The sequence below is a fragment of the Oncorhynchus keta genome, chromosome 10 (genome assembly GCF_023373465.1).
Source record: "Oncorhynchus keta strain PuntledgeMale-10-30-2019 chromosome 10, Oket_V2, whole genome shotgun sequence".
NCBI classification, from domain to species: Eukaryota; Metazoa; Chordata; class Actinopteri; order Salmoniformes; family Salmonidae; genus Oncorhynchus; species Oncorhynchus keta.
Genome location: NC_068430.1, coordinates 20,688,788 through 20,704,712, shown reverse-complemented (window position 1 = coordinate 20,704,712; position 15,925 = coordinate 20,688,788). Strand labels below are relative to the sequence as shown.

The 15,925-nt window shown below is 43.6% G+C and overlaps 1 protein-coding gene and 1 long non-coding RNA gene across 15 annotated transcripts in view; one reads left to right on the top strand and one right to left on the bottom strand.

Moving 5' to 3' along the window:
* LOC118388347 (inositol 1,4,5-trisphosphate receptor type 1-like) overlaps window positions 1-15,925 on the bottom strand; it is a 152,357-nt gene that overhangs the window by 99,951 nt on the left and 36,481 nt on the right. For 9 of the 13 annotated variants that reach the window (XM_052526645.1, XM_052526646.1, XM_052526649.1 and 6 more), the window contains 9 exons: window positions 13,057-13,155; window positions 12,488-12,571; window positions 12,243-12,389; window positions 11,693-11,788; window positions 11,379-11,423; window positions 11,244-11,273; window positions 8,538-8,692; window positions 838-937; window positions 587-747 (listed from right to left, as the gene is read on the bottom strand). In XM_052526645.1, coding sequence (XP_052382605.1) covers window positions 587-747; window positions 838-937; window positions 8,538-8,692; window positions 11,244-11,273; window positions 11,379-11,423; window positions 11,693-11,788; window positions 12,243-12,389; window positions 12,488-12,571; window positions 13,057-13,155 — 917 coding nt within the window. The remainder of the gene's footprint in view (window positions 1-586; window positions 748-837; window positions 938-8,537; window positions 8,693-11,243; window positions 11,274-11,378; window positions 11,424-11,692; window positions 11,789-12,242; window positions 12,390-12,487; window positions 12,572-13,056; window positions 13,156-15,925) is intronic. The other 4 variants (XM_052526647.1, XM_052526657.1, XM_052526652.1 and 1 more) reach the window with 1 other exon arrangement.
* On the top strand, window positions 9,715-14,495 carry LOC127932164 (uncharacterized). 2 transcript variants are annotated; one of them, XR_008144406.1, is made up of 3 exons: window positions 9,715-9,982; window positions 12,558-12,606; window positions 13,786-14,495. It is a non-coding gene; the product is annotated as an uncharacterized LOC127932164 (long non-coding RNA). The 2 variants fall into 2 exon arrangements; XR_008144405.1 differs by lacking the exon at window positions 9,715-9,982 and adding an exon at window positions 12,290-12,413.

Sequence of the window (15,925 nt, the reverse complement as noted above, 5' to 3'; positions counted from 1 at the left end):
CTCTGCCTAGAAGGCCAGCATCCTGGAGTCGCCTCTTCACTGTTGAAGTTGAGACTGGTGTTTTGCTGGTACTATTTAATGAGGCTGCCAGTTGAGGGCTTGTGAGTATTCTGTTTCTCTAACGAGACACTCTAATGTACTTGCTCAGTTGTGCACCGGGGCCTCCCACTCCTCTTTCTATTCTGGTTAGACAGATTGTGCTGTAGTAGGGAGTAGTACACAGCATTGTACGAGATATTCAGTTTCTTGGCAATTTCTCACATGGAATAGCCTTCATTTCTCAGAACAAGAATAGACTGATGAGTTTCTGAGGAAAGTAGAGGAAAGTACTTTGTTTCAGGCCCACAAATGCTGGTACTCCAGATACTCAGCTAGCCCAAAGAAGGCCAGTTTTATTGCTTCTTTAATCAGGACAACGGTCCCCACTGTATTTCTGATCAATTTTATGTTATTTTAATGGACAATTCTTTTTATTTTCTTTCAAAAACAAGGACATTTCTAAGTGACCACAAACCTTTGAACGGTAGTGTATGTACGATAAAGTAATACAGTAGGTCAAAGGAGGTGCGGTAGGGACACACTTTACCTCCTCTCATTCTGGGTTATAGTGCCCCTCTCCAGCTTGCCAGCGATGGATGCTAACACTTTACTGGCATCGTTGGCCAAGTCTAAGTCTCTGACTTCTGCTGGGGGGACAGGCACTATGGCAAAGGCCTCTTTGTCTTCTTTAACAGCTGATGTACCAATCTAAACAGGGACATGTAAAACATACTTTCAATAAATAGATTTTCAAGTCCGACCAACGGTCACACACTATTATCCTTCCCAGCCACTCACCCGTAACATGACAGGCTTCTCCTCCTCCTTGTCAATGGGGTTGTTGGTGCTGTGGACCCATGTGTTGGTGCAGAGGTGCCTGAGCCTCACGAAAGAGTTCCTGAGGGATCAAGACAGAGCAACTCAGAGGACAGCAACAATATAAAAAAAACACTATAGTAGGTCTTGTATACTCAAAATAATGTATGTGGATTGTAATTCCTTAGGTGTCAACCTTACAGTAGCTTTGAAAAGTGAGCGTTGCTTAAACATTCATAGAAGTGTGTGGTAATACTGGGGAATACCAGCTGGGTTTACCCTGTTATCACACCTTCCAGCTACAGAATTACTGCCATCGTTGCTATGCTCTGTTAACAGGACAACAACATTTGCCCATCCAAGTTATGTAAACCAAGCCCTGTGAGGACGGGACAGGATGCTCAATAACTCATGTCACTCCAGGAAGACGAGCTGGCGTCATGGCATCAGCTAATGGGGATCCTAATACAATAAAATAAAATGTTATTGATTACTCATGCTCTGCTCCTGATTCAAGCTCAGCAATCTATAACAGTGCATTGTCTGCATGGTCACTCTGCATGGTCATAGATGGCCGAGTCAGTAGTATCCCCCCCTAGTAGTAACCTCTACAATAACAACAACACTGTCATTGCTCTAACGTGAGTTATTCCTCTCCCTCGCAGGATGCTTGCTCTTTGAGCGTGTGTTTGTGTGTGTATCAATGTGTTGTTTAAATCACCCAAAACCTACTACGGCATAGATGATGGTAATAACAGCTACAGCGGGCTCTCACCATTGGTGGGTGTGATGGCATTCTGTAATGTCCTCAAACAAGTGTACAGTCATGGCAAAAAGTTTTGAGAATGACACAAATATTAATTTTCTCAAAGTCTGCTGCCTCAGTTTGTATGATGGCAATTTGCATATACTCCAGAATGTTATGAAGAGTGATCAGATGAATTGCAATTAATTGCAAAGTCCCTCTTTGCCATGCAAATGAACTGAATCCCCCAAAAACATTTCCACTGCATTTCAGCCCTGCCACAAAAGGACCAGTTGACATCATGTCAGTGATTCTCTCATTAGCACAGGTGTGAGTGTTGACGAGGACAATGCTGGAGATCACTCTGTCATGCTGATTGAGTTCGAATAACAGACTGGAAGCTTCAAAAGGAGGGTGGTGCTTGGAATCTTTGTTCTTCCTCTGTCAACCATGCTTACCTGCAAGGAAATACATGCCATCATCATCGCTTTGCACAAAAAAGGCTTCACAGGCAAGGATATTGCTGCCAGTAAGATTGCACCTAAATCAAACATTTATTGGATCATCAAGAACTTCAAGGAGAGCGGTTAAATTTTTCTATAGAAAGCTTCAGAGTGCCCAAGAAAGTCCAGCAAGCACCAGGACCATCTCCTAAAATTGATTCAGCTGTGGGATCGGGGCACCACCAGTACAGAGCTTGCTCAGGAATGGCAACAGGCAGGTGTGAGTGCATCTGCACGCACAGTGAGGCGAATACTTTTAGAGGATGGCCTGGTGTCAAGAAGTGCAACAAAGAAGCCACTTCTCTCCAGGAAAAACATCAGGGACAGACTGATATTCTGCAAAAGGTACAGGGATTGGACTGCTGAGGACTGGGGTAAAGTCATTTTCTCTGATGAATCCCCTTTCCGATTGTTTGGGGCATTCTGAAAAAGCTTGTCCGGAGAGACAAGGTGAGCGCTACCATCAGTCCTGTGTCATGCCAACAGTAAAGCATCCTGAGACCATTCATGTGGGGGGTTGCTTCTCAGCCAAGGGAGTGGGATCACTCACAATTTTGCCTAAGAACACAGCCATGAATAAAGAATGGTCCCAACACATCCTCCGAGAGCAACTTCTCCCAACCATCCAGGAACAGTTTGGTGACGAACAATGCCTTTTCCAGCATGATGGAGCACCTTGCCATAAGGCAAACGTGATAAGTGGCTCGGGGAAACAAAACATAAATATTTTGGGTCCATGGCCAGGAAACTCCCCAGACCTTAATCCCATTGAGAACTTGTGGTCAATCCTCAAGAGGCTGGTGGACAATCAAAAAGCCACAGATTCTGACAAACTCCAAGTATTGATTATGCAAGAACGGGCTGCCATCAGTCAGGATGTGGCCCAGAAGTTAATTGACAGCATTCCAGGGCGGATTGCAGAGGTCTTGAAAAATAAGGGTCAACACTGCAAATACTGATTCTTTGCATCAACTTCATGTAATTGTCAGTAAAAGCCTTTAACACTAATGAAATGCTTGTAATTATACTTCAGTATTCCATACTAACATCTGACAAAAAATATCTAAAGACACTGAAGCAGCACATTTTTTGGAAATTAATATTTGTGTCATTCTCAAAACCTTTGGCCACGACTCTATGAGCATCCATTTCCAAAATTCAAACACTTTTTTGTGTACCAACACTAAGGGTACCGAGCGTTGCTTTCTTGCACAACTATTCCGTCTAGACAAAAAATGGCAGGAAAATAGGGCTATTGTAAATATAGGTGATTGTGTTGGAACTTGCAGTCCAACTCCTTTGACTGTCATTGTTATGATGCCAAGAATCATAATCACCTATATTCACAACAGACATGGATTATTTCACAATTTGATGAAACAAATCTAAATGGAGAAGAAACTAATGTCTTTTCTTTTTTTCCTGAGGCCGCTGCAGCATAGTAGGTGCCAATGGCATAGGAGAAGATGATCTGAGGGCCAGCATCAATCCACACCTAGGAACACCACATGATTGAACACGCATGAACACACACACCCAAAAACAGATTCTCACACAACAGTAGAAACACAACATGACAAATAATAACTCCTGGGTTTTAACGGGAAACAACTGCAGTTGAGCAGTCACTCCTTCATGGCTTTGTGCTACTTCACAGCTATGTTCCCTTCCCTGAAGCACATGCAGATTTGGACTGAGGCTAGGTCTGTGGGAGGTTTTCCTGATTCCAACAGCCTCCATCAGACTGCTGAACACTTAAACTGGACTGACCACTTGGACTGACTCTCCACACCGTAGCACATATGCACTAACTCACATAAACACCCACACACAAATAGACATTAATGCTACACACACATCACAACAGCTGCTACCAGACTCTTATTATTACACAATACTGCACAAAAATGTGTAAATATTGTATCGTCCTCTATTATGCTCTTGCTAAAATGTTTATTCTGTTCTACTGAGCCATTTAACTTTGTTTGTTTTCTTATATTTTCTTATTTCCTATTGTTGTTTCTTATTGTTGTTGTGGCAAGTAAGCAATTCGTTGGACAGTGTATACAATGTCTATTCTGTACATATGACTAATAAAACGGAAAAAGACCAATATCGTTCGATTAAAGAGACTTCACAAAATATTCACACCCCTTGACTTTTTCCACAATTCGTAGTGTTACACCTTGAATTTAATATTGATTACATTTAGATTGTTTTGTCACTGGCCCACTGCCCCATAATGTCAAAGTGGACTTATGTTTTAAGAAGTAAAATAAAATACAACTGAAATGTCTTGAGTCAATAAGTATTCAACCCTTTTGTTATGTGAAAATTTGCCAAACAAGTCACATAATAAGTTGCATGGACTTACTCTGCTTGAAATGTTTTTTTTTTGTATGACTACCTCAGCTATACCCCACACAAAAAAATTATCTGTAAGGTCCCTCAGTCGAGCAGTGAATATCAAAACACAGATTCAACCACAAAGACAAAGGTGCCTTTCCTAAATCAGTTGCCGGAGAGGAAGGAAACAGCTCAGGGATTTCACCATGAGGTCAATGGTGACTTTAAAACAGAGTTTAATGGCTGTGAAAGGAGAAATCTGAGAGGGGATCAACAACATTGTAGTTACTCTACAATACTAACATACAATTGAAGTCGGAAGTTTACATACACTGTAGCCAAATATATTTAAACTCAGTTTTTCACAATTCCTGACATTTAATTCTACAAAACATTCCCTGTTTTAGGTAGATAGATAGGATTACCACTTTATTTTAAGAATGTGAAATGTCAGAATAATGGTAGGGAAAAGTACCCACAATAAGTTGGGTGAATTTTGGCCCCTTCCTCCTGACAGTGCTGGTGTAACTGAGTCAGGTTTGTAGGCTTCCTTGCTCGCACACGCTTTTTCAGTTCTGCCCACAAATTTTCTATAGGATTGAGGTCAGGGCGTTGTGATGGCCACTCCAATACCTTGACTTTGTTGTCCTTAAGCCATTTTTCCACAACTTTGGAATTATGCTTGGGGGTCATTGTCCATTTGAAAGACCCATTTGCGACCAAGCTTTAACCTCCTGACTGATGTCTTGAGATGTTGCTTCAATATATCCACATAATCCTTCCTCACGATGCCATCTATTTTTGTAAAGTGCTCCATTCCCTCCTGCAGCAAAGCAACCCCACAACATGATGCTGCCACCCCCGTGCTTCATGGTTGGGTTGGTGTTCTTCGGCTTGCAAGCATTTTCCTCCAAAAATAACGATGGTCATTATGGCCAAACAAATCTATTTTTGTGTCATCAGACCAGAGGACATTTCTCCAAAAAGTACGATCTTTGTCCCCATGTGTAGTTGCAAACCGTAGTCCGGCTTCTTTATGACGGTTTTGGAGCAGTGGCTTCTTCCTTGCTGAGCGGCCTCTCAGGTTATGTCGATATAGGACTCGTTTTACTGTGGATAAAGATACTTTTGTGCCCGTTTCCTCCAACATCTTCACCTTTGCTGTTGTTCTGGGATTGATTAGCACCTTTCTCACCAAAGCGAGTTAATCTCTAGGTGACAGAATGCGTCTACTACTTGAGCAGTATGACGGCTGTGTGGTCCCATGGTGTTTATACTTGCATACTATTGTTTGTACAGATGAACATGGTACCTTCAGGTGTTTGGAAATTGCTCCCAAGGAAGAACCAGACTTGTGGAGGTCTACAATTCTTTTTCTTGGCTGATTTCTTTTGATTTTCCCATGATGTCAAGCAAAGAGACACTGAGTTTGAAGGTAGGCCTAGAAATACATCCACATGTACACATCCAATTGACTCAAATGATGTCAATTAGCCTATCAAAACCTTCTAAAGCCATGACATAATTTTCTGGAATTTTCCAAGCTGTTTAAAGGCACAGTCAACTTAGTGAATGTAAACTTCTGACCTACTGGAATTGTGATACAGTGAATTATAAGTTAAATTATCTGTCAGTAAACAATTGTTTGGAAAACTACTTGTGTCATGCACAAAGTAGATGTCCTAACCGATTTGCCAAAACTATAGTTTGTTAACAAGACATTTGTGGAGTGGTTGAAAAACGAGATTTAATGACTCCAACCTAAGTGTTTGTAAACTTCCGACTTCACCTGTAAATGACATAGTGAAAAGAAGGATGCCTTTATAGATTAACAACATTCTGAAACATGCATCCTGTATGCAACAAGGCATTAAAGAAATACTGCAAAACATTTGGCAAGCAATACATTTTTTGTCCTGAATACAAAGTGTTATGTTTTGGCTAAATCCAATACATTAACGAGTACCACTCTACATATTTTCAAGCATAGCGGTGGCTGCATCATGTTATGGGTATGCTTGTAACTGTTAAGGACTGGAGAGTTTTTCAGGGTAACAAAATAAATGGAATGGAGCTAAGCACAGGACAAATCCTAGAGGAAAACATGGTTCAGTCTGCTTTCCACCAGTCACTTGGAGAGGAATTCACCTTTAAGCAGGACAATAACCTAAAACACAAGGCCAAATCTACGCTGGAGTTGCTTACCACGAAGACAGTGAATGTTGCTGAGTGGCCAAATTACATTTTTGACTTAAATCTACTTGAAAATCTATGGCAAGGCCTGAAGATGGTTGTCTAGCAATGATCAACAACCAACTTGACAGAGCTTGAAGAATTTTGAAAATAATTATGGGCAAATGTTGCACAATCCAGGTGTTGGAAAGCTCTGAGAGACTTACTCAGAAAGACTCAAAGCTGTAATCACTGCCAAAGGACCTTCTACAAAGAGGTGTGAATACTTGTGTAAATTTGTTATTTAATTTTAAATAAATTTGCAAAGTTCTCTAAAACATGTTTTCACTTTGTCATTATGGGGTATTGTGTGTAGATGGGTGGGAAAAATAAATAATTTAATCCATTTTGAATTCAGGCTGTAACACAACAAAATGTGGAATAAGTCAAGGGGTATGAATACTTTCTGAAGGTCCTGTATTTCAATGGAACAATATACTGGTTGGGCTCTATGTGTGTGTCCACCTTCTAAGGCTGTATTCTTGGCCTGGTTGCATAATGGCCTGTTAGGATAACAGGCTTACTTCTACCACACTCACTCTTAATGACTGGCACCTAAAGCCCAGCTTGGCTGCCTTTGTCCTGGGGAATATGGGTTATTTCAGGTAGGGAGGGGGACCAGAGGGCGAGGGTGCTGCCAATGGTAGCCAGCAGGCAGGCACCTCACAACATGACACTGACACTACAGGGGGAGGGGGCACACACCTCGTCTTATGTGGCGTTGGTGACAGAAACAACCACACTATTGTTATTTTAGCCAACACATGATGCAGTCAGGAGGTGAAAAGGAAGGAACACACCAGATGTGAATATAGAAGTATATGCAGTACTATGGACAGGACCTGACTATTCCCACGTAGTTGGCAGTAGCCCTCTGAAAGATCAAATTACTTCATGGGAAAATATGCCTTCCAGATGATGGTGTGTTTATGGTGTGTGGGTGGATGGATGGTTATGCAACATCTGGCTTCTCTTTTCAGCTGGAAGATATGACTAAATCACGGCATGTTGCAACATCTTCTGGATATCCTGATCCAGTCTGTAGCGCTGCAGTCTGCCCCATCACCATGGTTTCCTGCTTCAAACCATACCGGGACTTTCCTGACTATCATTAGCTAGTGTTAACAAACTGTGCTACCTCCTACAGCACACACATGCACACAAAGGCGCGCACACACAGGCGCGCACACACAGGCGCGCACACACAGGCGCACACACACAGGCGCACACACACAGGTGCACACACACGCAGTGGTAGACGGTGAGATATTTTTTCATTAGAAAAATATGAATCACTTTGAAAACAAAAGAGACAAAATTGCACTGAGTTCAGCTGTCCTGCAAACTCACTATTCAGATCAAAGAGCAAACAATCGGCCATCCTTTAGCTATCCTAAAATTGCCCTGAAATTATCATCTCTGAATTGTAAATGCTGCTCCTGGGTTTCTTAGACTAACTAGGCTGTGTGATTAGACACCCCCAAAGGCACTCCTCTGTCGCTGACCAGAAATCTGAAGCCTATGAAATGCCCTAATCCTGTCTACGAAGGGACTGAGCCCAGAGCCCCTGCCAGACAGGAAAGGTGTGAAGAGCAGCCGCATCAACAGCAGTTTCATATGTCATGGTGGGTCCCCCGTCCAGTCAACACAACGTGACTGTCAGCAGCAGCAGTCTGTAACATGGACACTACAGGAGGAAGCAGAGCCCCACACATGGCCACCTCTTGCCCTGACGAGACAGATTTATATCAAGCATCACACCCGTGCTATTTTGACCAGGTTGATTGAAGATGCGACAAAAGGCAGATCATAGAATGTAATGCATGTATGGAGGGGAGTGATATTTGTCTATGTACCTGGGCACCAGGGAGTCACCCCCTCTCAGGGTGGTTGGGTCCAGCTCAAAGATAGAGGAGATGTCCATGCCATCAGGGACAGACACCAGTTGGTACATGACTCTCTCTTGAGGGGTTCGCAGACGCGCTCGCAGGGCTTCATGATCCGAGTCCAACTGCAGGTACAGTAGGGAGAGGACGCTGTCAGTTTATGGAGCTTCATACTAAAATCCCGACTCAGCAATTCAGTTCATCATTTCAATGCAGTGATATTACTGTATGTGACTGACTTATGCATGGCAACAATAGCTTAATCAATGCTATATCAGTGGATCACATTAAGATGATAAAGCATTGCAACATTGTTTGGATTACCACAGTCGTTAAAAACATTTTATAATTTGCAGCTTTACAGTACAGTAAGAAGAGAGAAATCATCATAGGGAATAATTGACCAAACTTCATCCAGCTTCCCCCAAGACAAATACACCCACCCAAACATCTTTCCTTTGCTGTACTCATCAGTACCAATCAGATGAAGACTGAGCATGAGGTTATATTGAGATTGAAGTCATGCCAATTCAGAGACATTTTCCACTTTTAGAAGAGATAATGTGTGGTTGACTCATCCTGTCAACTTTACGGATCGAAAAGCTAAGTCAATTCGTGATGTACTTGGCCTCATATGATCATATTTTATCATCTGTAAGTCTTTTTTGAAAGCTGTAAATTCAGTGACGGAAACAAATTGTGGAAAGCAGCAGTGGCGACCCATCATTCAGGTCAGGGAGAGGAGAGGGGCAGAGCCCCACCTGTTTTGAGCCCAACATTTCTAGCATATCACATATCAGTTTGCAAACAATGTAAAAAAATAAATATAAATATTATTGAGTTAATAAAGCCGCATACAAACATGGTCTCTTTTTAGTTTTATTGCGTAAGGCAGCTCCAATATGTAGGTGTTTCAGCCATTGGACATTACACAACAAGTTGAAAATCGCAAATTCTACAATGAGTGGTTTGGAAGGAATCAGTGACAGTGGCTGTGTGGTCCCAAATCTGGGATTAAGGGGCTCTTTTCCAAGTTTAAAATAATAAACTTTCAACATTGGCCATGCTGTCAATGAAGCATGATTTGTGCCGCGCTCAAAACAACTGTTAACTCGGAACTGTGAAAACTTGACTTCAGTGAGTTCAAGACAGCTGGGAAGTCGGGATTGAATGAGCTCCGACTGGGGAAATATGTTATGAACAGTCGTCCAACTCAGAACTGTAAATTCGGACTCTTTCTAGAGCTTCAACCACAAGCTCAATGACATCATCATGATTCTACCTTGTTTTTTTCAGAGTTCCCAGTTGTTTTGAAAGCACCATAAATCCAGAGAATGCCAGACTTTGGATGACAAAATTTGCCCACGAAGGACCGTCCTGCCCCCTTCCTGTTCAAGTGGGCACAGCACAAGAGGGTGAGTCCAAACACTTATTGTATACTGCTGCATAAATGATGTAATATGCCAGGGGGATATATATAATGTAGTTAAGAAAATAATACTATGTGTATGTTGTTTAGTAAGATGTTTCTACACCTGCATTGCTTGCTGTTTGGGGTTTTAGGCTGGGTTTCTGTACAGCACTTTGAGATATCAGCTGATGTACGAAGGGCTATATAAATACATTTGATTTGATTTGATTTGATGTTAGTAGCCTTTGTGCCTCACCCTAATAATTTGGTCCATTTACCCTTTATCCGTCCTAGGTCATTAATGGCTTAATCCAATTACGGATTGCTTCTTATCCGCTTGTCGTCCCCTTATGCCATAGTTTGTACATCTCAATTGTCATTAGAAACCACATTTATTTAAACAAGTCAGCCAAATAAGCTATGCTTTTATAAAGGCAGTAAATGAGGCTGAATGAACTGTTTCGCTGCCAGACAAGGCTCCGCTGATAGCCAAGTGTAGCAGTGGTAAGGCATTGGGACTGCTGTTTGAACAGCTTTATGTTGGCCCTAACAGTTTGTGGGCACCGTTTGTCACTGTTATAGTGCAATTAATGTATTGTTTAATATTGTGTTGTTTAGTGGCTTTGCTGGCATGCATCCCACTTTCATTTTTTTTTGCCCCACCAAGATTTACATGCTAAAATAGCCACTGGAAAGCAGACCCTGGATTCTACCCCAGAAAATAATATTATTTGGCATATTCCTTCCATATATACACTGTATAATGACTTCATCCACAATAATATGGTGTTATACTGCCATCTATATGTGAGCTCTAGTACCATATACAGATCATCTAAATATATGGTGTGCTTACATGCTGTGGTGCTCTCCCACAACTACCACAACTGCCAATGTTACAAAAAGAAACTCTCCTTTTAGAATATACAGAAATAGCTTAAAATGATAGATGGTAATAGAGAATGTTGAATAAAGGAAAAGCCTGCACTCACTGAACTATTCTTTACTTTAACATTTTTTTGCAGCAGAGGTCAGAACAAACAGACAGGTTTTGGCCTCAGCTTTCGACCCAATATAGAGAATTGTTTTCATAATAACCACTCAAACACACTACACACAAACAGTAGCCTGAATTGGGGGACACTAATTTAGCTAAGTTAGTTCTCTTCAAGAGGGTGAGTTGATTATTAAAACATAGTTAAAGAGTCCCTCAACTCATCAGTGAAGTATTTGAGAGGATGAAACACAAGGACAGGCACAGTTACCTGGAAGTTAAAGGGAACAAAATCCACCACCTGGAGAGGAAACAAGATCCACCACAGATCAGCAGCAGTAGGTAGGGCAAGACAGCAAACACAACATAGACATGAAACACAGATAGCTGTCTCTGGTTGACTTACTGAGGATCGGGGCTCAGGACATTCTTCCACATAGTCAGGATTCACCTGAAAATAGATCCATAACCAGAACAGGATACTTAACTCCAACATGTGAGGAAGCAAAAGGTAATACATAGTCCTCTTATAAATTACTATAAAGTCAATCCAACTTAAACTTAATCAAGCCCTGTCGTTAAGACTTTCAGATCGCATAATGAAGTACTGCAAGATGATTGTGTGCATTATACTCCCAGTTATAAATCAAATGATCGTTGCAAGTGGTTGGCTGGTAGACTACCATGTAATATGCCTACTGTCACTGTAAGGGCACTCACCTCAGCAGCCAAGTAAGACCCTGTGGCAAGGTGTTTGAACCTAAACAGGCTGTTCCAGTAGCCAGCCCCGCCCCGACACGGGTCATGGTGGACCACCTGACAGAAGAATGCAACACCTGACAGCATGAGGACAACATCTGGACTGATAACATACAAGTAAAAACACATTGTAAGATGCAGGACAACCCACATAGTTTCACCTGGTTCTCTCTGTTCCAGGCCTTAAGCTTTGGAACAGTCTACAGAATGTCATGGCAATGCAAGGCTTCCACAATCAAAGGTTGTGTGTAACCATGTCGATAAATATCACTGTATGTGTGATTCTCAAGCTGCTGGTGGCACCTTAATTGGGGAGGATGGGCTCATAGTAATGGCTGGAACAGAATGGTATCGAACACATTAAAAACATGATTTTCTTGTGTTTGATACCATTCCATTCACGCCATTCTAGCCATTATCATGAGCCATCCTGCCCTCAGCAGCCTCCTGTGGCATGATTGTGTAACATGACTCAGACCATGTATCTACTATCTACTTGTTCTATGCTCACCTCCACTTCCCACAATGCCTTGCTGCTAGTGGCGGAGGTGGCGGACTGGCGTCCTGTAGTCCTGAGAAATACATACTCCTTCTTTTTGAAGTCGTCACATGTCAGGAACTTCTCCTGCTCTGCATGGAACAGCCGAACGACGTCACCCTGGCAACACAAACATAGACACCAGTCAGTATCATGGGGAAGGACTATTTCATGTATTATTGTGTCTAATACATTTGATCAACTATCAGAGTACCTACCCCTTTAAGAATAATCTCCTTGTTGTCACTCCATTTCATAAACAAAACTACTTTCCAACTTGTGTTGCAGTTCACGGAGTTCACCTGAAAACCAAGAGGATGAGTCAGGAAAGGCTAAGGTAAAGACATTTATTCACACAATTAAGTTTGGCTGAAAAAAGTGACAAAAACAAATGAGCCTGGGAGTCTGCTGGGTTTGTAAGGAGGAGCACATTAATGATATAGTCTTTAACTGAAGAGTCAATTGTCTTAATGGCGGTTGAGCCTTAACAGTGGATTAAGGACCCTCACTTAATGAACTCAAGATAATACTGCCGATGACTAGTATATATGAAACAAGCATAAGAGAAGAGCTAGGTTGTACAGTGAATATGTTTCCTCATCTGTGAGAGGACATGAGAATTAAGAATAAGGCACACTTCTCAACATGGTTAAAACCTGCACTACTTGTGATTTGTGGAAGTGAAATGTGCAAGCACACCTTGGTTTACATAACAATGGAGAATATGGTTTCTGTTACAAACGCAGTCTCCACCCAGGAGACAATGAAGATGAAACATGTATTCTACCTCATTGCATCCTGGGTTGTCGACCAGCTGATGGCTGCTGGCATGAAGGGGCTGTCCAGCGTTCACAGGGTTAAGGACCACCTTGTCTCCAATCACCACCTAGACATACAGGGGAGCAATCAAATAGCATTATTATACACACAGAGATCCATGATCAACTACACACGTTCACACACAGCCACACACGTTCACACACAACCACACACACGAAACACACAGCTGTCCACACTTACTGTACAGAAACCCTCAGAGACACAGCAAACAGAGAGGCAGTGTGATTGTCTTTATCAGACCCATCAGCCAGTAGAAAACCACAAGTAACACTTGTACAACCACTAGTGTCCTCCAGAGCGTGCTATCTGCTCATCTACAGAGGCCCCAGGAGAGCTGTTACGCATGACAGCCCAGAGACACACACAGGGAAAGAAAGTAAGGGGTCAGTCCAGTTTAGAGTGCCCTTCAAGATAAACAGAACCTCTCAACTTTTGGCATCAGTTGATTGCATAATATGAGAGAAAAGCTGTGGTGTCATAATAGCAAGGTGAAGTCCTGCTGCTGCACAGGATGTACTGCCAAACTGGTCTGAGCCCTGCATAATGAATTCCTTTTAACATCCTTTATCCTAATGTTTCCCTAAAGTCTCTGTCCTCAATGTTGTTATAGCTAGTTACTGGTGCTATGTAACACCAGGCAAATATGATAACACATTGTTCGACTTGTTCCCATCAGACCATGTTGGCTACCAAGCACTCGGTGGCCACACTGGACCTCTCATCAGCACAGGAATAATTCAGCCTGAAAAACCCTAATGACTAAAGCTAATGATGATGACCTATAGTAGCCTACTTGCAATTAAACCGGTACACACCCTAAGGTCAACACAATGTCAAAATAGGAAATTATGTATTAATTTAATCAACTTGTCAATTCTCTGCACCACGGCTTCTATTTGTAAAGCAGGTAAACTTCAGCGGCATCAAGCGTCAGAGAAGTGCTGTCCTAGAGACCCCTTTGTTAATGATCTTTGCTGTGGTCACTGACGAACGGAGCTTTAAGAATCTCAGGGTGTTTCAATGAATCTCAGGGTGTTTTAATGAATCTCATTTGGACTTGGGAGGAGATACTGGATGGAGAAGGACCCTGGATGCAGCCGGGGTAATATCGCCGCCCCAAGGCAGAGCTGGAGGCAGCCAAAGCGGAGAGGCGGCGGTTTGAAGAAGCAGCACGGCAGCACGGCTGGAAGCCCGAGAGGCAGCCCGTTACCATTTGCACACGGAGAGTGTGGCAAAGCCAGGTAGGAGACCTGCGCCAACTCCCTGTGGTTACTGTGGAGAGAGAGGGCTTCGTACTGGTAAGGCACCATGTTATGCGGTTGAGCGCACGGTGTCCCCAGTATGCGTGCTTAGCCCGGTGCGCTACATCCCAGCTCTCCGCACTGTCGCCGGACGCTCTGGACTGGGTACTGTCACCGGACGCTCTGGACTGGGTACTGTCGCCGGACGCTCTGGACTGGGTACTGTCGCCGGACGCTCTGGACTGGCGAGGCGCACTGTAGGCCTACTGCGTGGTGTCAGTACTGGTGCGCCTCCTGGGTCCAGTACTCCCTGTTCCTGCTCCTCGCACTCGCCCTGAGGTGCATGTCCCCAGCCCAGTACCACCAGTACCGGCACCACGCACTAGGCCTACAGTGCGCCTCGCCAGTCCAGAACGTCCGGCGACAGTGCCCAGTCCAGAGCGTCCGGCGACAGTGCCCAGTCCAGAGCGTCCGGCGACAGTGCCCAGTCCAGAGTGTCCGGCGACAGTGCCCAGTCCAGAGTGTCCGGCGACGGGCCGCAGACCGGAACCTCCCGGCGACGGGCCGCAGACCCGAACCTCCCGGCGACGGGCCGCAGACCGGAACCTCCCGGCGACGGGCCGCAGACCGGAACCTCCCGGCGACGGGCCGCAGTCCGGAACCTCCCGGCGACGGGCCGCAGTCCGGATCCGCCAGGCGATGGGCCGCAGTCCGGATCCGCCAGGCGATGGGCCGCAGTCCGGATCCGCCAGAGTCTCCCTCCAATCCAGAGGCGCCACTCACTCTCACTCTTGACCATCAGTCCAGTGGCGTCCTTTAATCCGTGGTTGGCAGTGAGGTTTCCCGCTCCAGAGACATGAAGTAAGTGTGACGAGTCAGAAATGGAGCGGGGACCACGTCCCGAGCCAGAACCGCCACCTCGGATTTATGCCCACCCAGACCCTCCCATATAGTCTTAGGTGTGCGGCTGGGAGTCCGCACCTTTGAGGGGGGGTACTGTCACACCCTGACCTTAGTTTTCTTTGTTTTCTTTGTTATTTTGGTAAGTTCAAAGTTTGACATGGGTGATGTATATGTTTGACTTGTCTAGGGGTTTTGTATGTTTATGGGGCTTTTTCCGATCTAGGTGTTTTTGTAAGTCTATGGTTGCCTAGATTGGTTCTCAATTAGAGGCAGCTGTCTATCGTTGTCTCTGATTGGGAAGGGAACCATATTTGGGCAGCCATATTCTTTTGGTATTTTGTGGGTGATTGTTCATGTTACCAGTGTTCCTATGTGTTAGTGTTCACATTACGGGACTGTAATCATCTTCGTTGATTTTTGTCTGTCGTTTATTGTTTTGTTCATTGTTTAAGTATCCCATTAAATTATGGATTATCATCTCACTGCATTTTGGTCCTCCTCTCTTTCACCCGAAGACAGTCGTTACGTATGCTCTTAATCACTCTCTACCTACATGTCTATGGACATATACAACTGGAACCAGCTAGCCTGAATGATTAAATGCTAGACAACCAATTAACAAATTGAAACATTACCAATAACTAAGAATCACAAAAACAAGCATCGCATCTT